This window comes from Suncus etruscus, chromosome 7 (genome assembly GCF_024139225.1).
Source record: "Suncus etruscus isolate mSunEtr1 chromosome 7, mSunEtr1.pri.cur, whole genome shotgun sequence".
Lineage (NCBI taxonomy): Eukaryota > Metazoa > Chordata > Mammalia > Eulipotyphla > Soricidae > Suncus > Suncus etruscus.
Genome location: NC_064854.1, coordinates 11,968,177 through 11,991,714, shown reverse-complemented (window position 1 = coordinate 11,991,714; position 23,538 = coordinate 11,968,177). Strand labels below are relative to the sequence as shown.

Sequence of the window (23,538 nt, the reverse complement as noted above, 5' to 3'; positions counted from 1 at the left end):
CAGCCTACCTCCATGCTATCTCTTCGGCCCCTCACTTTTTTATTTTTGGTTCATTACCCCGTCTCCAAAATTCAGTGTAATATCTGGGGGCTGAACCAATGTTTAATAAAGGCACAGGACCAGAGTGGTGGTGCAAGCAGTAAGGCGTCAGCCTTGCGCACACTAGCCTAGGACAGATCACGGTTTGATCCCCCAGCGTCCTATATGGTTCCCAGAGCCAGGAGTGATTTCTGAGTGTGTAGCCAGGAGTAACCCCTGAGCATTACCGGGTGTGGCCCAAAAACCAAAAAATAAAAATAAAAAAATAAAGGCAGGAGGGAGGAAAGTGCCTTCCTCGTGCAATGATAGGGATATTTGAAGCGTATCCAAAGACAACAGGGCTAAGCTAACCAAGTGCTTTCCACGTGTGACCAAGTCTCCATCTCACTGGGGAAAGAGCCACAGCGAAGAAACTGCACAGCCTAGATCCCAACTGGAGATGGTCTGGGAGAGTCACCTCGGGGTTTCAGAATTTGCCAGATCTTGGTGTAAAGGCTAAACTAGCTAAGGCAGCAGTAGCAGCAGCCTCATTAGTGTCTCTAAGCTTCATCTAGGAAGAGTTACTAATCACCAAGGGTTACTGGGTAGAAAAGAGCGAGCCCAGAAATGATGTTGAGGGCTGGAGAGAGAGCATGGAGGTAAGGTGTTTGCCTTGCAAGCAGAAGGTTGGTTGTTTGAATCCTGGCATTCCATATGGTCCCCTGAGCCTGCCAGGAGCGATTTCTGAGCATAGAGCCAGGAGTAACCCCCAAGCGCTGCCAGGTGTGACCCAAAAACCAAAATAAACAAACAGAAATGATGTTGACAGAAGCAGTTATGTTTATGTCCTTCTTCCTTTCTCATGTGAAGTGTAGAAATTCCTCTTTCCTCGGCTGAAGTAATAGTACAGCAGAGAGGGTGTCTGCCTAGCACGCAGCCAGATTCCATCCCTGTTATCCCATATAATTCCCCAAACCCACCAGGAGTAATTCCTGAGTGCAGAGCCAGGTGTATCCACTGAGCACCACAGGATGTGCCTCCCTCCTCACCCAAAAAAGAAAAAAAAAAAAACAACTTCCTTTCTCAGGCTAAAAGTAATACAACAGAAGGTAGGTCATTTGCCTTATGTGCAGCCACCTACATTAGATCTCTACCACCCCATATGGTCCCCAAAGCAGTGAGTCTTGAGAGCAGAAACAGAGTAAACCCTGAGCAAAGCAGGGGTGGCCCCAAATCAAAGAAAAAGTAAACCTTCCTTTCTGGTGTCCAGTCTAGGACAAACATAACAGAGACCTATGCATATGCTGCTGGCAGTGGTTACAGGCCTCAGAGTCCATGAGGAAGAAAAAAGATACTAAGGAACCAGTGCAATAGCACAGCTGGTAAACGTTTGCCTTGCGCCTGGCCGAACTGTGATGGACCCGGGTTCGATCCCCAGTATCCCATATGTCCCCCAAGCCTGCCAGGAACAATTTCTGAGCACACAGCCAGGAGTGACCCTTGAGCACCACCACGGGGTGTGTCTCCCGAAAAAAGATACTCTCTCCAATAAAAAAGATACTTAAAAAAAAGATACTTAGTTTTTCTCACTCTTAGCCTCCCCCTAAAAAGATACTTAATTTCTCTCTCTCTTCCTCTAACTCCCAGATTTCATGAGGAATAAAAAGATACTTTAAAAAAAGGGAGGGTCGGCCTGGAGAGATAGCACAGCGGTGTTTGCCTTGCAAGCAGCCGATCCAGGACCAAAGGTGGTTGGTTCGAATCCAGGTGTCCCATATGGTCCCCCGTGCCTGCCAGGAGCTATTTCTGAGCAGACAGCCAGGAGTAACCCCTGAGCACTGCCGGGTGTGGCCCAAAAACCAAAAAATAAAAAAGATATGTAGTTTCTCCACAGACACTCACTCATTCACTCTCACTCTTACCTGGCTGCTGGGCCCCACAGACCCCTTCGAGCCTGGCAGCCTTAAGCACATGAAAAACACATGAATAAGAGCTAGAGATAGTTGAAGGGTTGAGGCGCTTGCCTTGTACGCAGCTGACCCCTTTTCCACCCCAGGCACCACCCAGGATCCCCTAAGTCTCTGCCAGGAATGATCCGGTGGACAGAGCAGGGTGTCAGCTCTGGCTTTCTGCCAGATATGGCCCCAAGCACAAAAACAAAAGATCCACAAGAGAGAAACCATACAATCACCTAGTTCATAACACAAAAATAGAATGAATGTCCTGGCTCACTGGGGTCCTGAAACTACTGCCCACGGGCCACAAGTGTCCCACGGAGGACATTTATCCAGCCCACCGGGTGATTTTTGCCACCACTGCCTGTCCTGCTTAGCAAGGGACTCTTCTTGGCCTGTAGTGAGCATGTGTGAAATGTATGCTGCACTCTTTGACTCCCCCACTTCTCTCAGTCTCTCGACTCCTCCTCTCAGTCTCGGGCAGGGACCTTCAACCTATCACAAAACCCCAGGCCACTATCATTCATAGTTCTTTTTTTTTTAAACTGTAGTCTGGGGCCAGAGAGATAGCATGGAGGTAAGGCGTTTGCCTTGATGCAGAAGGCCGGTGGTTCGAATCCCAGCATCCCATATGGTCCCCTGAGCCTTCCAAGAGTGGTTTCTGAGCGTTGAGCCAGGAGTGACCCCAGTGCTGCCAGGTATGACCCAAAAACAAAACAAAACAAAAAAAAAGCAACATCAAGGGGCCAGAACAATAGTTGGGTTTTGGCCTTCCACACAGCCAACTTGGGTTGGATCACTGAGTCAATGCGTGCTCTAATCAATGTGTGCTCCTGAGTCGCCAGGAGTGATTTCTGAATGCAGAGCCAGGAATAACCCCTGATCATCGCCGTGTATGCCCTCACCTGCCCCCCAAGCCCCCTGCAAACACCAACAAAAAGAAAAGGGGCCGGAGCAATAGCACAGTGATAGGGCATTTGCCTTCCATATGGCTGATCCAGAACAAACCTGGGTTCATATGGTCCCTCAAGCCAGGAGCAATTTTTGAGCACATAGCCAGGAGTAACTCCTGAGCTTTACCGGGTGTGGCCCTAAAACAAAAAAAGAAAGAAGGCAGGGAGGGAAGGAGGGAGGAAAAAAAAGTGTAGTCTGGCCATCCAACACTCTAAGAGACAGTGAACTGGCCATCTGTTTAAAAATTTTGAGGACCCTCCTCTAAAACAATAAATAGTAACATGAAGAATAACAGTGACAATGAAAAAGGTCACTAAAGAATGTTTGGGGCGTGGAGAGGCTCCAATAAGAGAGACTCGTGGGGATAGATAAATCTATGACATGACATGTGACAATTCCTGCTTCAAATGACCCAAAACGACAAGACACAGTGAAAATTGATGATAGGCTAAGACAGCAGAGATCCTTCTCAGACTTCTAAAAAAAGTTCCTAGGGGCTGGAGCAATAGCACAGCGGGAAGGTATTTGCCTTGCACATAGCAAACCAGGGTTCTATTTCCAGCATCCCATATAGTCCCCTGACCTCTGCCAGGAGTATTTCCTAAGTGTAGAGCCAGGAGTAACTCCTGAACATCAAACCCTCCTCCACTGTCCCCCCACTGGGGGGTGGGAATACACACACACGGAAATCACAGCAGATCTACCCAATGACACTACAAAAGATTCACAGCAGATCTGTCAAATGGCACTAAAAGAATGGAAGGATATAAAACCGAAAGAAATGCAAAGAAACAAACACTCCACCAAGAATACTCTATCCAACAAGATTATTATTCAGATTTGAAGGAAGATACAAAGCTTCCAGGGAGAGGCAGCAGCTTAGAAAATTGAGAACCCCAAAGCCAGTTTTACAAGCAACATTAAAGGAGCTGCTTAATTTCTTTCCCTTGAGCCATACCTGAGGATGCTCAATGTTTATTTGCTAGCTTTGCACTCAAGGATCAAGCTCACAGGTCATTCCTGGCAGGCTGGGGACCATATGGAATGCCGGGACCCAACCCAGGTTGGCATTGTGCAAGACAAGCACCCTACCCACTGTACTCTCTCTCCTGCCCCAAAGTAGTGTTCAGGGGTCACTCCTGGCTCTATGCTCAGACATCGCTCCTGGCAGGCTCAGGGGACAATATGGGATGCCAAGATTCGAATCACCATCCTTCTGCATGCAAGGCAAAAGCCCTACCTCCATGCTATCTCTCCGGCCCCCAAATTAGTTTCTTTAAGGACAGGACAAACTTCTCAGCACATGGTATTGAGCACAACAATCACTCATGATGCTGAGGGTTACCCTCTACTAGCTAAAGGAAGGGATCTTAACTCTTAGCTTGCTAAGGGATTTTATACATTTTCACAGTGAATTAACATCTCATTTATAACAAATGTGCTTGTCTTATTCATCTTTTCTTGGGTGGAGAAGAGGATGGTTTGGGTCACACCTAACATACTAAGAAATTGGGGCCGGAGAGATAGCACAGTGGTAAGGTGTTTGCCTTGCATGCAGAAGAACTGTGGTTCAAACCCTGGCATCCCATATGGCCCCCTGAGCCTGTCAAGGTGATTTCTGAGTGTAGAGTCAGGAATAAAATAATCCCTGAGTGCTGCTGGGTGTAATTCAAAAACCAAAAAGGAAAAAAAAAAAAAAACATACTAAGAAATTATTCCTGGCTCTGCACTCTAAAATTACTCCTGGTGAATTTGGGATGACCAAAAAGGATTCCAGGAATCAAACCCAGGTCAGCCCCAGGCAAGGTAAGGCAAGTACCCTCTGTACTATCACTCTGGCTCCTTATTAGTCTTTTTCAATATTCCCTTTCTCAGGATATAAAACTTTGTACTTGTATTGGCCTCTTCAGATTTCCTCCTTTCAATTTTCTTAATTCTTTTCACTCTCACTAAATTTCATAGCTGTAGGCTTTACTTATTTCAAATAATCTCTAAAATATATTAGTAAAGAATTTTTATAGTTAATAAAACATTAATGACAGAAAAAAAAATTATTACCACGTGAGACCCAAATCCAAAATAAAAGTTAATGCAATAGATTTTAGATACCAGAGTTGAAAATTTATCTATGTAAATGAGAGTAGATATATTATGTTGTTCTAAATGATTTTGATGATGTATATAGGCTAAAATCATATAGCAATCAATTACACAAATTGACTTCTATAGATTTACTTTTTTTTTTAAGGTTTTGGGGTCACACCTAGCAATGTTCAGAAATCATTTCTGGCTCCGCACTCAAGAATCACTCCTAGCAGAGCTAGGGATGCAAGAATCAAACTGAATCAGAGTTGGAACAAGGCAAGAGCCCTATCAACTGTAGCTATCTCTCTAGACCAAATTGTTTTTATTTTGGGGGGGTCCTTTGGGTCACACCTGGCGATGCTTAGGAGTTACTCCTGGCTTTGCACTCAGGAATTATTCCTGGTCATGTTCGGGGGACTATATGGGATGTTGAGGATCAAACTCAATTCGACTGTGTACCAGGCAAATGCCCTATCCACCATACTATCAGTTCGGCCTCAAGCATTACTTTCCTTTTTTATTTTTGTTTTTTGTTTTTTTGGGTTTTTTTTTTGGGGGGGGGGGTCACACACAGCAGCGCTCAGCGGTTACTCCTGGTTCTATGCTCAGAAATCGCTCCTGGCAGGCTCGGGGGACCATATGGGATGCCAGGATTTGAACCACCAACTTTCTGCATGCAAGGCAAGTGCCTTACCTCCATGCTATCTCTCCGGCCCAAGCATTACTTTCTTATTTACCATTTGATTCTTATTGCCATTTGCCATTCCTCTAAATATTCTTAGAGCAAGCCACACGAAATAAATTTTTTTTTTGCCTGCCAAGGGGGACAGGTTACAGGGGGGAGGGATCCTGGGGATACTGTCCACCAGTATGGAAAATCACACTGGAACACTGTATGCTTTAAAACACTATGTAAGGGACCAGAGAGATAGCATGGAGGTAAGGCATTTGCCTCACATGCAGAAGGTCAGTGGTTCGAATCCCGGCATCCCATATGGTCCCCCAAGCCTGCCAGGAGCAATACTCCTGAGCATAGAGCCAGGAGTAACCCCTGAGCACCACCGGGTATGACACAAAAAAACAAAACAAAACAAAAAAACATAAAGAGAGAGAAAGAGAGAGAGAGAGAGAGAGAGAGAGAGAGAGAGAGAGAGAAAGAGAGAGAGAGAGAACATTATGTAAATCCCAGAGTTTTACCAAATAGATTTTTAGAAAAAGAAAGACCTGAGGGAAGACTGCAGACCTAAGTGACAAGTCCAGGCCTTGCTGGTCCTTCATCTCAGGAAGTGACCCTGGCCACTCTGTGTCAGTGGCCTCAGACTCCTGGAAGATCCAAGGGTGTTGGGCCCATGAGCACCACAACAAGCACCACATGTGAGTACCAGGAAGTGGCACCTAAGAAAGGTAGCACCCAGTCAGCACCATAGCCCAGGGAGACCCCAAAGAACACCCTGACCTCTCACACCATCATAGCATCAACATGAGACAAGAAGGAGGCCAGAAGCAACAAAATTCACAAGGATGGGAGGAAGGGGGAATCAGGCAGCGGGAGGCATCTCATTCTGAGTTGTTCCCCACCCCCTCAAGTCCAAGAAAACTCATCATCCTTGTTTTTGACTCCTACACACCACAAACACATATAAGGCGTGACCTCCAGGGAAAGCCTTGCAACCCAAGTATGCAAGCAATGAAATTAAGCTTCCAAGGACAGCGTTTCCATCTTTTCTCTTTGGTCCTGGCTTAGGGGCCACATCTGGCTGTGTTCAAGATTTATTCCTGGCTCTGTGCTCAGGGATGCAGGTAGTCTAAAGCGCTGTAGTATCTCTAAAATCCCAACATCACTTTTATCTCTACAACAATCCTCACAGAGAAGACCCTCAGTACAAGCTTATTTGTCTGACACCTTATTTTTTTTTGACACCTTCTTATTTACATGGCAATTTACACATCCTGCAGACACATTTGATTATCCATACTACCATCAAGTCTTCGAGATCTTCTTACCTTATAATAATGCTCCAGGAGAATTCTGACCACTCCCTCCACACTTTCTGCCTCCACGGGCTTCCTGGCAAACTGAAGTAGATACTGGAGGGCATCTGCTGGGGAGGAGGCTTTACAGAGATCAATGTGCAGAGCTGCCGATTTACTGGGCTTTGTCAGTCGAAGTTTCTTGGCAGCAAGTTCTTCCTGTTGTTGCTGCAAGAGAGTAAGAAAAACAAGACATGAAGACCAATGGAAGAGCTGGAGACATAGCACAGTGGTAGGGCATTTGCCTTGCATGCAGTCAACCCAGGACAGACCGTTGGAATCTTAGCATCCCATATGGTCCCCATGCCAGGAGTAACCCCTGAGTGCTGCTGGGTGTAACCCAAAAAGAAAACAAATAAAAGAAAGGAAACCAATAGAAAATGTAGCCTATATATTCAATCCTTCCTCATTAATATTATTGATAAATTAATAAATATTAATATTATTAATCATTAATAATTAAATAAATTATTGATGGATAAATTGAGCTAAGGAACCAGCCCTAGGGGCTGTAGAAATAGTACAGCAAGAAGGTATTTGCCTTGTACACCGTCAATCCAGGTTTGATTCTCAACTTCCCATTACTGCCCTTCCCCACTCCATGCCAGCCAGTACTGCAGATCTAGAAGTAACTCCAGAACACCACTAGGTGTGTCCCCTCCAAAAAGAAAGAAAAGAAAGAATAGGTCTAGGGGCCGGAGAGATAGCATGAAGACAAAGCATTTGCCTTGCATGCAGAAGGTCAGTGGTTCAAATCCCGGCATCCCATATGGTCCCCTGAGCCTGCCAGGAGTAACCCCTGAGTGCAGTCAGGTGTGACCCAAATTCCAAAAAAAAAAAAAAAGGAAAAATAGGTCTAGAGGACAGGATCATTATGAAAAGAAAAAAAAAGCAATAAACTAAAAAGACCCCAAGTGCTAATTTGGTTTTCACTAGCCACCATGGCTTTGACTAGCCAGTACATGGTTCAGCAGTAAAAGCACTCGCCATACATGCCTAAGACATGGGTTTCCTGCACCACAAAAACCAAAAGCAACGAGTTTGCAGTCCAGAATGACAGATAGCACAGCATCAGGTTGCAAGCAGCTAACCTAGGTTTGATCCCCAGCACCAAATATAGTCTGACAAGCACAACTAGGAATGACCTGAGTGAGAGTGAAACCCCTGAATAGGCCTTGAATACTGCTGGATATAGCCCCCCTTCCCCCAAAATCTGTATGCTGGTTTGCAGCTAAGTCATTAATGGTTCTAACTCTAAGTCTTAGTCTTTTGGGTCGCTGCAGCTTCGGGGTAGAGACCACACAAAGATCTGCTCCATTGATTTTAGCAAATAAATAGCATTCTACCCATACATTTAAATGGCTGGGGCAACCCCAGACTTAACTTCGCTCTTTAAAAAATTACAGGTTCCCCTGGGCCCGGAGAGATAGCACAGCGGCATTTGCCTTGCAAGCAGCTGATCCAGGACCAAAGGTGGTTGGTTCGAATCCCGGTGTCCCATATGGTCCCCCGTGCCTGCCAGGAGCTATTTCTGAGCAGACAGCCAGGAGTAACCCCTGAGCACCGCCGGGTGTGGCCCAAAAAACAAAACAAAACAAAACAAAACAAAAAAAACAAGGGTCCAGAGAGATAGTATGGAGGTAAGGCGTTTGCCTTTCATGCAGAAAGATGGTGGTTCAAATCCCGGCACCCCATATGGGTCCCCTGTGCCTGCCAGGGGCGATTTCTGAGCATAGAGCCAGGAGTAACCCCTGAGTGCGGCTGGGTGTGACCCCCCCAAAAAACAAACAAACAAAAACAAAAACCAGGAGCTGATAGGTATCTCCAGTTTATAATTATCTTCACCCACATTTTCTGCCCTTATGAGAGGAATAATCAGTATAAAGGGAGAGGAAAACTTAGCTGTCTCTAGCCAGTTAATATTTACTCAATGAGTGATGCAGAATTAGGGCTCATCTTGAGAGATCTAACTCGGCTGCTTTCAGAGATAACGTCCAAGTTTAGCCTTTGTAGAAGAGGAATGGCACCAGGTCCTCGTGTAATTTGTGAAACTATCGTTAATGATGATTTGATTTTCTTCTTTCTCTTTGGAAATGTGTGTTAAGTAGCTAGAGCCATTATTAAACACATTCATTGCATGGGATAGAACCACCATTAGACACAGTCCTTGCATGGTAAATAAAATAAAATAAAATAATATAAATTAACAAGGGAGGAACTGGAGTTCAGCTATCTCTAACTATGTAGAGTAGAATGTGGGGGCCGGCAAGATGGTACATGGGGTAGAGCCAATGCCTTGCTTTTGCACACAGCCAACCCAAGTTGAATCCTTAGCCTCCCAAAGGCAGGCCAGGAGTAATTCCTACACGCAGACACTGGAGGGACCCCTGAGCATCGCCAGGTGTGGCCCCAGATGCTCACCTGAACCACCTTGGAGAATTCCTCGTATACCCGTTTCTTCAGGTGCGCCGCCATGGCTGTGCGTGGACTTTCTCGGCTTCCGTAGCCGAGCGGGACAGAGCCTAGGGAGTGCTTCTTAGCTATGAAAGCGGAAGTGGAGTGCGAGGGCGTGGCCAGGTCTGGCCAATGGAAGCGCCCTCAGAGTTACCCGCCTTTTCTGATTGGTAAAAAAACTTTGGGCGGAAGAGGCCAAAGAGGAAGTGCTTAGGTAAGGGCAGGGGCGGGACTAAGCTGCAAAACAAAAGCTTTGCTCCTTGGGGCTGGAGAGATAGCAAAGCGGTATGGTGTTTGCCTTGCTTGCGGAAGGACGGTGGTTTGAATCCCGGCATCCCATATGGTCCCCCCGAGAGCCGCCGGGTGTGACCCAAAAACCAAAAAATATATAATAAAAATAAATTAAAAAAAACAAAAACAAAAAACAACCTTTCCCTCCTTTGTTGCACCGTTTGTCAGACCTAGGGTGCTTTCCCCCAGCAGACCACGGGGTTCTTAGGAAACCTCTGTTGGCTGCTGCAGAGTGCAAACAACCTGGAGGCCAAGGTCTTGCAGCAAGGCCTCAGACCACCCTTGGAGTCAAGGAATGAGCAGACCCAAGGATGAATGTCCAGGGAACACAGCCTGACTGCGAGGTTGCAGCTCTAAAGCAAACCATCTCTTAGGAAGCCTATGTTGGCTGCTGCAGAATGCAAACAACCTGGAGGCCAAGGTCTTGCAGCAAGACCTCAGACCACCCTTGGAGTCAGTGAAGGAACAGACCAAGGATGAATGTCCAGGGGACACAACCTGCCACTCTGCACAGTGCAGACAGAAGGCTTACAGAGTAGTCTGTAGACGAGAGGCTGGAGCTCTTCCCTGATGTTTCACAGCCAGGAGAACAGAACTATTCTGATGAGAGGATGTCTGCTAGTGTAGACTCCTGGCATCATCTACATCCCTGCTGGCGTTGGGACCTTCTTCATGACCCGTTGGAGCAGAGCATAGGGGTAAGAATCGGGGTGATGAGGAAAGATAAATTGACCTTTACCTCTTTTCCATCTGCTTTACCATCTTCACCTTCCTGGAATGGATGCCTTCTGCTGGACATTCAGAAGAAAGACAAATACAATATTCCTGTTGCTGATCTTTGGCTAGCCAGGAATAACATTAATTTAGAGATCAGCTTTCACTGAGCGCAACAGAGAGGAAAGAGGATGTACAGACGAGGAAAAGGAGAAGGGCCCAGAGAGATAGCACAGTGGCAGGGCATTTGCTGTGCATGCGCCTGACCTGGGATGGATGGGGTTCGATCTCAAGCATCCCATATGATACCCAAGCCTGCCAGGAGTGATTTCTGAGTGAAGAGCCAGAAGTAATCCCTGACGATGCTAGGTGTGGGCCAAAAATACAAAACAAACAAAAAGGAAAAGGAGAGAGGATGTGAGGGGGGATCCTGGATAAAGGGTTTTGCACTTTATTTTTTAAAATATTGTGTGCTTTAGGAAGACAACAGAGACTGGCCCACTATCCTGGTTCTAGCAAAATGTATCTACACAATAGCAGTCTAGGAGGTTTTCTTTCTCTGGGTTTTCCATTTAGCTTATAATAACAGTTTTTGTTTTAGCATTTAGTTTTAGGTTTTCCCCCTAAATTTTGTGACTAAACTTTAGCTAATCCCAATAAATCTGGATACTTCCATAACTCCTACAAATAAAGAGTGCCTTTTTTTGGTTTGTTTTTGTTTTTTTTGGCCACACCCAGTGATGCTCAGGTTACTCCTGGCTATGTACTCAGAAATCACTCCTGGCAGGCTCAAGGAATCATATGAGTCACTGGGGATAGAACCCGGGTCTGTCCTGGATCAGCTACATGCAAGGCAAATACCCTACCACCATTCCAGCCCCAATAGAACTCCATTTAAAAAAAATGCTTGAAACCCTGACATAAACTTTATTGTAAATGGCAGTGCTTCAAACAAAATAGGAAAAGAGTTCTGAAGAAAGGGAGATAACACCAGGCATGAAGATACACGCTTTGCTTCCCAGGGTCTGTGAAAATACCAGCAACAGCCCAAGTACTGAACCCAAGCACTATAATTCCAGGCCAAGTGTTTTGGGGAGTATCCCCAGGTCTTTTGATCACTGCTTGGAGCTTCCCTCCCCCGGCAAAAGCATGTTATGTGCCTGACAGAAAAATGACCCTGCACCTCCACCAATGATTCTTTCCAGTTGATTCTGGCTGAGACCTCTGTGGCATTTTCAAAAAAGGGGGGCAGATTCCCCTTTCTGCATGAACTACAGAAGACCAGCTCCACAACTTAACCTTATCCGATTTCTAAGCTCCAGATTTGTTTTAAATCTATAAATTCTGGACCACTTGCAGCTGCATAACACCTCAATATTTTTAGTAGTGTCAGCCTAGTACAGTGCTTCTGAAATAGTGGGGCATGCCCCCCCAGGGGGGGCATCAGGCTCTGTAAAGGGGGGCACATTTGACCTTGGCAAACACTGTCATAACAAGCTAAGCCCCGTGTTTATGTCTCTGTATGTCTCTGGAGCTGAGAGTTGCTTTGTCCTGCTTCAAACCCTGCTTCGAAATGCTATGCATTGCAAAGCGTGCTCATTGTAGCCATTAATCCAGACATCACCCCTGATTAAAAAAATCAGCTCAAATTATTTTATAAATTTTTGTTTTGCAGGTTAAAGATTTTTTTTTTTTTTGGTTTTTCAGGCCACACCCATTTGATGCTCAGGGGTTACTCCTGGCTACGAGCTCAGAAATTGCCCCTGGCTTGGGGAGACCATATGGGACGCCGGGGGATCGAACCGTGGTCATTTCCTTGGCTAGCGCTTGCAAGGCAGACACCTTACCTCTAGCGCCACCTCGCCGGCCCCAGGTTAAAGATTTTTTAACTAAAGATACTATTTACAGTCACACGGGGGGGGGGGGGAGCGCAAAAAAATGTTTTCTTCTTCCTAGTGGGGCATGACAGAAAATAATTGAGAAACACTGGCCTAGTAGTATCACAGGAAATCTGAAGTGAAAATTACATAGAAATCTAATCTCTAGGGGCCAGAGTGATAGCTCAGCAGTAGGGCATTTTCCTTGTATACGGCCAACCCAGGACAGACCCGGGTTCAATCCCTGGCATCTCATATGGTCCCCGAGCCTGCCAAGAGCGATTTCTGAGGGCAGAGCCAAGTAGTCCTGAGTATCCGTAGCCAAGTTCCCCTGAGCTCCACGAGGTGTGGCCCCAAATCGCCCCCCCAAAAAATCTATTAATATCAGTGAGCCTAAACTGTAACAGAGAGTTCAACGTGCACCAACCACAATTCAATAAATCTTTAGACACTGACTTTAGTAATGCCATGGAGAGATATACATTCTTTTAAAATTGACCTGTGTTGATCTAAGTTTTGATAATTTCATTCACCTTTATTTTGTGATAAGCAATATGAAGTAAATTTGTTTGTGCCTGCATGTGGTGGGTGGTAAATTGGGGACACTGGTGAAGGGAAGGTCACACTGGTGATCTGAAAATGTATTTTGAAGAACAGGTAAATAACAGTGTTATAATAAAAAGAAAAGTAAAAGAATAAAAATATTGGAATTACTTTTATTTAATTAAATTGCGTAGAGAATTGCTGACAAAAAGTAAGTTTTAGGGGCTGGAAGAAGACCTGGACAGCTGAATGCAGGTTTTACATGTGGGAGGCCCACTCCATTCCCAGCAAAGCTGTGAGAACCCTTAATCAGAGAGGAAAAACAATAAGGCCAAGGAAACAAACAAAAATATAAACACAAGGGCCCAGAGAGATAGCACAGCGGTGTTTGCCTCGCAAGCAGCCGATCCAGGACCTAAGGTGGTTGGTTCAAATCCTGGTGTCCAATAGGGTCCCCTGAGCCTGCCAGGAGCTATTTCTGAGCAGACAGCCAGGAGTAACCCCTGAGCACCGCCAGGTGTGACCCAAAAACCAAAAAAAAAAAAAATACAAACACAAAAAAATAAAAGGGATGAAGCCGTGGCCAGAGAGATAGTACAATGACTAGGGTGCTTGACTTGCACATGTCTGACCTAAGTTTGATACCCAGCATCCCCTATGTCCCCTGAGCATCATCAGGAATAATTTCTGAGTTCAGAGCAAGGAATATTTCCAGGTGTAGTCTCAAAACAGGAAAGGAAAAGGAACAGGGACAGGGAAGGAGAGAAGAGGGGAAGGAGGGAAGGAAGGAAGGAAGGAAGGAAGGAAGGAAGGAAGGAAGGAAGGAAGGAAGGAAGGAAGGAAGGAAGGAAGGAAGGAAGGAAGGAAGGAAGGAAGGAAGGAAGGAAGGAAGGAAGGAGGAGGGGAGGAGAGGAGATAGAAGAGAAGTGGAGAGGAAGGGAGAAAAGGGGAGGAAAGGAAGGAAAGAGAAAGGATAGAGCCAGAAAGTGGCCAAAAGTTGCTACCGAACCCCAAGACACGGCCCAGGCTTCAATCTGAGACTTTCGAGGAGCAAGGTCCCAAGAGGAAGAAACAGATTTGGGGATGATCCCCAGAGTCCAACTGGGGAAAGCAAGACGGGTGGATTCTGAAAGCAGTTCTAGTGCCACACAAATATCTTGGAGTCAACTTAACTAAAGAGGTGAAGGACCTATACAAAGAAAACTACAAAACCCTGCTTCAAAAAATGAGAGGACACAAGGAAATGGAGACACATACCCTGCTCATGGATTGGCAGGATTAACATTATTAAAATGGAAATAATACCCGAAGTATTGTACAGATTTAATGCAATCCCTCTAAGGATACCATGACATTCTTCAAAGAATGGGATCAAACACTCCAGAAATTAATTTGGAACAATAAACACCCACAAATAGCTAAAGCAATCCTTGGGAAAAGGAATATGGGAGGCATTACTTTCCCCAATTTTAAATTGTATTACAAAGCAATAGTTATTAAAACAGCATTGTGGGGGCCAGCTTGGAGGTAAGACATTTGCCTTGCATGCAGAAAGACAGTGGTTCGAATCCCGCCATCCCATATGGTTTCCCCAAGCCTGCCAGGAGCGATTTCTGAACATAGAGCCAGGAGTAAATCCTGAGCATTGCCGGGTGTGACCCAAAAACCAAAACCAAAACAAAACAAAACAAAGAAACAAACAAAAAAAAAAACAGCATGGTATTGGAATAAAGACAGATCCTTAGATCAGTGAGATACACTTGAGTACTCAGAGAATATTCCCCAGACATACAATCAACTAATCTTTGATAAAGGGGCAAGAAATGCAAAATGGAGCAAGGAAAGCCTCTTCAATAAGTGGTGTTGACACAACTGGTTAGCCACTTGCAAAAAAAAGCAAACTCAGATCTCCATCTATTACCATGCACAAAGATCAAATCCACATGGATTAAAGACCTTGATATCAGACCTGATACCATAAGGTATATAGAACAACACGTAGGTAAAACACTCCATGACATTGAGACTAAAGGCATCATCGGGGAGGAAACAGCACTCTCCAAACAAGTGGAAGCAGAGATCAACAGATGGAACTAAGATATATTAAGCTGAGAAGCTTCTGAGAGCGGCTCTAATTGGGAGACCCATCACCTTTAGATCACCACCAGGTGAAGAGGAAGGTGTAGAAGTGATCCCCGACCTTGCCCCTGGACACTGTCTCGGGGGAAGCCTGGTAGGTGACACGGTAACCCTGACTCTGGAGGTCCCTGAGCACGCAATCCAGGAGGTCCCTGATGCTCGGGGAAGCTTTCCAGGGCCCGAACTTGACCACGGAGCCTCTGTCCTCCAGCTGTCGCAGGCTGTCGGCACAGCGGGCAGCATCGCCATCCGACTGCATGGCGCACACCAGCACCTTGGAGTGGCGCGCGGCCACCGCCTCTGCGCGTGCCAGGCGCACCAGCAGCTCCAGGTTCTCGCCATAGCCCGGCACGCGCAGCACGAACTGCTTTCGGGCCACCTGCTCCCCGAACAACTCGGGGGTTTCCTCCAGCCACTTGACCAGGGGTTCCAGTTGGTAAAACTGGGCCTCCCTGTACACCGCAGACAGGTTCTGCGATGGCAGCTCCCCGCAGCGCAGGTAGTCCAGGATGGGGCCAAAGTGCGCACCAGGGCGGTCGATGAAGATGCAACCCTGGGCATCCAGGGGTGCCGCAGCTGGGTGGCTGAGCATCTCAGCCAGTTTGGAGCTGGGGTGCTTTCTCAGGGTGTCCACGGTGGTCGTGTAGCGCACGCCCCCCACGTTCAGCTGCACCAGTCTCCGAGATGGCACGATCTGGGGGCGCAGAGGTGGAAAGAAGGAGGTATCAGCCCCACCGGCAGGGAGCGCGCGCGAGCTACCTGCGTCCCAAGACCCAGCCCATCTGTGCCACCTGTTGAGGGAGTAGCGACTTAATTTCATCCCCCTAAGCTTGGGGGATAGATAGGGGAGGCAGGTGGATTTAGGGGCGCTTGGGTATTAGGGAGCTTGGATGTTATATATTATTATATTATATTATATTAATTATATTATATTATATTATATTATATTATATTATATTATATTAATTATATTATATTATATTATATTATATTATATTATATTATATTATATTATATTATATTATATTATATTATATTAATTATATTATATTATATTATATTATATTATATTATATTATATTATATTATATTATATTATATTATATTATATTATATTATATTATATATCAGATATAATTATATAATTTTATTTATTTATTTACTTATATTTTGGGTTTAGGGCCACACCCGGTGACGCTCAGGGGTTACTCCTGGTTCTGTGCTCAGAAATCGATCCTGGCTTGGGGGACCCTATGGGATGCTGGGGGGTCGAACCGGGGTCCGTCCTAGGCTAGTGCTGGCAAGGCAGACGCCTTACCGCTCCATGCCACAGCTCCAGTCCCCAAAAGGGTTATATTTGTGTCTGTCTTCAAAGAGCACGCTTAGGGGAAGGGAAGCACATCTGGGGTTGCTCAGAACTTACTCCTGGCTCTGTACTCAGAGATTTCTCTTGGAGGGTTTCAGATCCCAAATGGAGTTCTAGGGATTGAACCCGCTGAACCCTGCTGCACGATCATCCAAGTCCCTCTACAGATATTTCTTCGTGCCACAGTCAAGACTGAAAATTAAGGATATAGGTAAGTCCTATATGGTGCCTACCTGAAGGTGCCCACAGACCACAAAAACTTGGAAATAGTAAGAAAAGCAAGGTCAGAGACTTAGTTCAGTGGGTAAAGCATTAGACTTGCACATGACTGACACAAGTTTGATCCTTGGCTCTATATGAGTCCCTGAACATTGCCAGGAGTAATCCCAGACCACCCCTGGGTGTGATCCCAAAACAGAATTGGTAAAGCTAAGTGCTGATTCCATCTTTACAGAAATCCCAAAAAATTGAATTAAATCTTCAATTAAGAATTGAATTAAGGGCTGGTGAGGTGGCGCTAGAGGTAAGGTGTCTGCCTTGCAAGCACCAGCCAAGGAAGGACCGCGGTTCAATCCCCCAGAGTCCCATATGGTCCCCCCCCACGCCAGGGGCAATTTCTGAGCACTTAGCCAGAAGTAACCCCTGAGCATCAAATGGGTGTGGCAAAAAAAAAAATGAAAACAAATTGAATTAAATTGGGGCCAGAGAGATAGCATGGAGGTAGGGCTTTTGTCTTGCATTCAGAATGATGGTGGTTCAAATCCTGGCATCCCATGTGGTCCCCCGAGCCTGCCAGGAGCTATTTCTGAGTGAAGATCCAGGAAGAACCCCTAAGTGCTGCTGGGTATGACCCAAAAACCAAAATAAATAAATAAATAAATAAATAAATAAATAAATAAATAAATAAATAAAAGAATTAAATCCACAAATTAAAGCTTAAGGAGGTGAAGTAAATTCAAGGGCTAGAGAAGTTGCTTTGCCTGTGAGGTGACTGGGTTTGATCCCTCAATTGTATGGTCTACTGAGCACCACTCAGAATTGACACTGAGTATAGGGCAAGATTTTAACTCTTTCTCTCAAAAGATAAGTCTAAAATTTGGGGCAAGTAGAGCATTTGCCTTGCACACTAGGCCCTGGAACTTACTTCTGGTACCATATATATGGTTCACTGAGTACCTCCAGGAGCAACCCTAAAGTGGCAAGTTAGGAGTAAACCCCAAGTACAGCTGGTATGAGCCCTTTTTGGGGGAGGGGTCACACCTGCTGACGCTCAGGGGTTACTCCAGGCCATGCACTCAGAAATCGGTCCTGGCTTGGGGGACCATATGTGATGCCAGAGGATCGAACTGTGGTTTGTCCTAGGTTAGCATGCGCAAGGCAAACACCCTACCACCCGTGCCACCACTCTCACCCCTGGTGTGATCTCTTAACTCAAAAGAAAATCACCGGGCCCGGAGAGATAGCACAGTGGCGTTTGCCTTGCAAGCAGCCGATCCAGGACCAAAGGTGGTTGGTTCGAATCCCAGTGTCCCATATGGTTCCCTGTGCCTGCCAGGAGCTATTTCTGAGCAGACAGCCAGGAGTAACCCCTGAGCACCGCCGGGTGTGACCCAAAAAAAAAAAAAATCACCATACGAACCACAGAGTTTGAATCAAGATCACACATGAAATAATACAAACCAGGTAGAGGGTAAAACACGTATAGTCTGGCAGTCTTCTACCTCATATCTCCCTAAGCTGCCTGTCAGAACTGTTTTTACTGAGTATAGAAACCACCCCCAAGTGGGGCAGTAAGAACATAGTAAGGGCAGATAGCTCAGGCTATCCTGAGTCTGTCCCACCCAGGGTTACATATAAGAAAATCTTTCTTTTGCGTGTACCCAATTTGCAAACAATTAGATACAAAAAAACTAGAGGTGATCTCGGTTTTTGGGTAAAATAAGGTGGAACCTAACGTAAGGTGACCTGGTGGACAGGGGTGAAAGTCATTGTTCTGCATGCAGCCAACTCCTCTCCTATCTCCCCACACTACATATGGTCCCCTGAACATTGCCAAGGGTCGCTCCTAATGGCCCCAGAAATAGTCCATGAGCAGCTCTAGGTGTAACCCCAAAACAAAACATCCTAGAAGTGAAGTCAGTTGACTCAGATCAGTTATTAAGTGAAGATGTCAGAATTCAAACTTGGGTCCCAAGTCATTAAATTTGTTTTCAACTTTCAACTACCCTGATATTTCATGATCTTATTTGTTCATTAATTTAAGACTATACAAGGAGGGTCCAGAGCCTTAGTACAGTTAGTAGGGTGCTTGTCTTGCACATGTTGGTCTCCAGCACGCCATTTGGTCCCTTGAGCTCCATCAGGAGTAATCTCTAAGTAAGTAAGTGGCTCAAAAACAAACAAAAGAGGAGCTGGAGAGATAGCGCAGTGGTAGGGCATTTGCATGCGGCCAATCCAGGACAGACGATGGTTCACATCCCATATGGTCCCCAGTGCCTGCTCGGACCAATTTCTGAGTGTAGAGCCAGGATTAACCCCTGAGCTCCGCAGAGTGATACCCAAACACCAAAAAAAGGGGGAGCAGAGTGAGAGCACATTCTAGGCTATTCTAGGACAGACCTGGGTTCGGTCCCCAGAGTTTCATTTGGTCCCCTGAGCCAGGAATGATTTCTGAGTGCATAGCCATGAGTAACAACCCCTGAGCATCATCTGGTGTGGCCCCAAAACAAAAACAAAGAAAAAGAAAAAACAAACAAACAAAAGAGTTCAAAGCTGAAGACAGCTAAGCCACAGCCAGAAGTGAGCACATCACCAGCCCAGGAATGCAGTGGCAGTTGGAGTGGAGGAGAGAGGGTACATTCCTAAGCATTCCCATTCCTACTGTAGCTAGACCAGAAAGTTATGGGGCACCTGTCTGGCACATGTGACTTCTGGACCACTGACAACCTGCAGGCCATGGCACAAGTAGTTAACTTCGGAGTAAACTATGGAAGCAGTCAACTGAGTGTGAAGCTGAGACTTGCACCTGCTGATGGATGGATGGATGGATGGATGGATGGATGGATGGATGGATGGATGGATGGATAATGGATGAATGAGTAGATATATGGATGATAGATGGGTGGGTGAATATATGGGTGAATGGACTGATGAGTGAGTGATTTGGATAAGTGGATAGAATGGATGGATGAGTGGGTATTTTGGATGGATAAATGGGTGGATGAATGGATGGATGGATGAGTGGATGAATGGGTTGATTGGATAAGTTGATTGGATGGATGGTGGATGAATGGTTTGATAGATTTCATCCATCTGTTCTACCAGTGGAAGCTATCAGGCATTCATCTAGTTCTCTATTCCACTCCAGGAAAGCTCAAAAGGAGAAGCTATGAATTAGAAGCTAGGATGTATGGCTGGAGAAATAGTAAAGACAGGTAAGGTGCTTGCCTTGTAAGCAGTCAAGTTGGGCTCAACCCCTGACACCCCATATAGTCTCCTGAGCTCCACCAGGAGTGGCCCCAGACCAGACCAATACCCCGATTACTCTCTCTCTCTCTGTCTGTCTATCTATCTGTCTGTCTGTCTGTCTGTCTGTCTGTCTCTCTCTCTCTCTCACACACACACACACACTAGTAAAATAGCGTCCAGGGGGCCAGATGAGCTGTAGCACAGCGGGTATGGCATTTGCCTTGCACGCAGCCGACCCAGGTTCAATCCCTGGTATCTCACCTGGATCCCCCTGCCTACCAGGAGAGATTTCTGAGCACCTCCAGGTGTGAGTCAAAAACCAATTTCAAAAAAAATAAAATACACTAAAATAGGCTCAGAGATTGTGTGGGAACCAAACCTGGTTGGGTTTAGGGATTTCCCCCCCCCCCAAGCCCCCAACATTGAGAGAGCCCAGAGCAGAGCGCAGCTGGGCGTGGCCCAACCCCTCACCCCTGGTCAGGGCACCCAAATTTTGGGTGATGCCTGATTCCCGTGCCTGGGCACGGTATCTCAAAGTCCTGCATTAGGGTTCCTACTCATGGGGTGCCCGGGAGACCCCTCATGGGATCCCCAATTACAGGGAGCACGGGTAGGTAGGGCTGGCCCAAGGGTCGCAGGTTCGAATAAACAACAGACACCCCGGGAGGCGCAGGCCTGGGGCCACCGGACCAGGAAAGGGGGGGACCTGGCCGGGCAGGGCGGGGCCTGAGCCTGCCAGGTACGTGGCACCCCGGAGCACCCCACTTGCACCTTCAAACTGCGGGGTTGCATGGCTGGAGTCGACCTGCAGCAGGCATGGGGTGCCAGGTGTGGGGCATGGGGGGCTCTGGCTGGGGACGCTCCTTGGCGCGGGTGGCGGGGTCGGGGCAATGCAGGGACGGGTGCCCAGCTCGGGGCGCGGGCACAGGGGCGCAAAGCAGGAGAGGACTGCCTGGGGGCGGCGGCGCTCACCGTGGGCTCGGTCGAGCCCGGCCTGCTGGACCGGTACGCGGGGGTCTGGCTCATCCCCGGGCTTGTGGGTGTCCAACGGCTCAGTTCCTGGGGCGCAATGGCAGGGAGCGTTGTCGTTCCACGCCCACGATGGGGCAGGACCAGCCTGCCAGGTGTGCCCTCCGGACCGGCTGGGGAAACTGCCAGGAAACACAGCATTAGGAATAGTTATTTTTAATACGCTTTTATTTTATATTTTGGTTTATTTGGGGGCCACACTCAGGCGTTACGCCTGGCTCCTGGTTCTGGGGACCATATGGGATGTCGGGGATCGAACCCCGACCGTCCTGGGTCAGCCATGTGCAAGGCAAATGCCCTACCTCTGTGCTACCACTCTGGCTCCCTATATTTTATTTTATTTTATTATTTATTTTATTTTGGCTTTTGGGTCACACCCAGCAGCACTCAGGGGTTACTCCTGGCTCTACACTCAGAAATTGCTCCTGGCAGGCTTGGGGGACCATGGACCATATGGGATGCTGGGGTTCAACCACTGTCCTTCTGTATGCAAGGCAAACGCCCTACCTCCATGCTATCTCTCCAGTCCTATTTTATTTTATTTGATTTTATTTGGGTTTTGGGTCAAACCTGGCAGGGCTCAGGAGTTACTTACTCCTGGCTCTTGGCTCAGAAATCGCTCTTGGGGACCATATGGGATGTTGGGGATCGAACCTGGGTTCATCCTGGGTAGGCTGTATGCAAGGCAAGTGCCCTACCTCTGTGTTATTGTTCTGGCCCAAAAATAGTTGGGTTTTTTTGTTTGGTTGTTTGGTTGTTTTTTGGTTTTTGGGTCACACCCAGCAACACTCAGGGACTACTCCTGGCTCTACACTCAGAAATCGCTCCTGGCAGGCTCGGGGACCATATGGTATGCTGGGATTCAAACCACCGTCCTTCTGCATGCAAGGCAAATGCCCTACTTCCATGCTACCTCTCCAGCCCAGAAATAGTTATTTTTTTAAATAAATTATTCCATTGAATCACGGTGAGATATAGTTGCAAAGCTGTTCGTGATTGAGTTTCAGACATATAATGTCCAACACCTGAGGCCTGAGCCATACATAGCAGGAGGGGAAGGCATTTGTTTTGTACTTGGCCCAATCCAGGTTTGATTCCCGGCATCCCATATTGTCCCCGAGCCTGCCAGGAGTAATTTCTGAGTATAGAGCCAGGAGTAACTTCTAGGTGTTGCCAGGTGTGACTGAAAGAACACAACAACAACAACAACAGCAACAACAGACAAATAAAAATCAGTGTCCAAGACCATTCACCAGTGCACATTTCTTGACACCAATGTCCCCAATTTTCCTCCCCCATATCCCTTCCCTCCCTGCCTCTATGACAGACATCATTCTCTGTCTCTGTCTCTGTGTGTCTCTCTCTCACACATGCACACACACACTTTCATGTACACACACATACACACACAGTCTCTCTCACGCACTTTTTCCTTTAGGACACTGTTATTTGAGGGGCCGGAGTGATAGCTTAGTGGTAGGGCATTTGCCTTGCACATGACCGAGCCTGAATGACCCTGATTAGATTCCCAACATCCCATATGGTTCCACAAGCCTGCCAAGAGCTATTTCTGAGTGAATAACCAGGAGTAGTCCTTGAGTGTCACTGGGTATGACCCAAAAAATAAAATAATAATAATAATAATAATAATAATAATAAAAATGATCGCGGTATCAACTCTTTTCTACATTACATGCCATCACCCACTGAGTCTATATGCCACAGATCAATGAGACCATCCATGCTTATCCTTCTTCTTCTTCTTCTGGCTGATTTCTTTGGAATTCTTTTCTTTTGCAACCCAACGGATCCGACCCAGGTTATACATCTGCAGGCTCATGCTCTTCCATGAAATTTATGTCTCAAGCCAAGAACCCTTTATGTAAGCATAGGTAAAAACCTTATAGGATTCTCCTTGAAAAGAGAAGTGGAGGCGGGTGGGAATCTAAGGAAACACTCCTCACCCCCATGAGTGAGGAGGGTTTCTGGATAAAGGCTAAAACTTGCTCACAGTGGACCTTCTTGGCAGTAGGAAGGTGCCATCAAGGAGGAAGGACCTTCAACTGCATCAATGACCCAGCAAGAACAAGAGGCCCCATAGAGGGAAATGGAGATAGAGAACTTTTGTTTCCTGGGCCTTTCACATTTTATCTCTACCACCTGGGGAAGAAGAGAAGAGGAAGACACAAATCCACTTGATTCTGAATTGACTTTTTGTGTAGGGTGTGAGATATAGATTCAGTTTCATATTTTTGCAACATTATCTATGGAAGAGGTTCTCTTTACTCCACGTCCTTTAAAAACTAGCTCCGTGTTTAAAATTAGTGGAATGGGGGCCAGAGAGATAGTACAATGCATAGAGCAGTTGCTTTGCATGCATGACCTGGATGCAGAGCCATTTGGGCCTACAAAAAGTTATTTGTTTGTTTGTTTTTTGGGTCACACCTGATGACTCTGAGGGGTTACTCCTGACTATGCACTCAGAAATTGCTCCTGGCTTGGGGAACCATATGGGATGCTAGGGATTAAACCCAGGTTCATTCTGGGTCAGTCAATTGCAAGGCAAATGTTCTACTACTGTGCTATCTCTCCAGCCCCAACACAAAAAGTTATT

At 46.4% G+C, this 23,538-nt stretch overlaps 2 protein-coding genes across 2 annotated transcripts in view; both read right to left on the bottom strand.

The window, feature by feature from the left end:
• The window catches only part of INTS4 (integrator complex subunit 4), a 72,254-nt gene extending 62,730 nt beyond the window's left edge, over positions 1 to 9,524 (bottom strand). The window contains exons 1-2 of the mRNA XM_049776231.1: positions 9,465 to 9,524; positions 7,017 to 7,211 (exon numbers count right to left, since the gene is read on the bottom strand). Of these exons, the coding sequence (XP_049632188.1) occupies positions 7,017 to 7,211; positions 9,465 to 9,518 (249 nt within the window). The 5' untranslated portion in view covers positions 9,519 to 9,524. The remainder of the gene's footprint in view (positions 1 to 7,016; positions 7,212 to 9,464) is intronic.
• Positions 9,525 to 15,080: 5,556 nt separating this feature from the next.
• Positions 15,081 to 20,921, bottom strand: KCTD14 (potassium channel tetramerization domain containing 14). Its single transcript, XM_049777513.1, has 3 exons — positions 20,868 to 20,921; positions 20,602 to 20,700; positions 15,081 to 15,755 (listed from the first exon to the last, which is right to left on the bottom strand). Exons 1-3 carry the CDS (start codon positions 20,919 to 20,921, stop codon positions 15,081 to 15,083), a joined length of 828 nt encoding a protein of 275 aa, XP_049633470.1.
• Between the last annotated feature and the right edge of the window lie 2,617 nt (positions 20,922 to 23,538).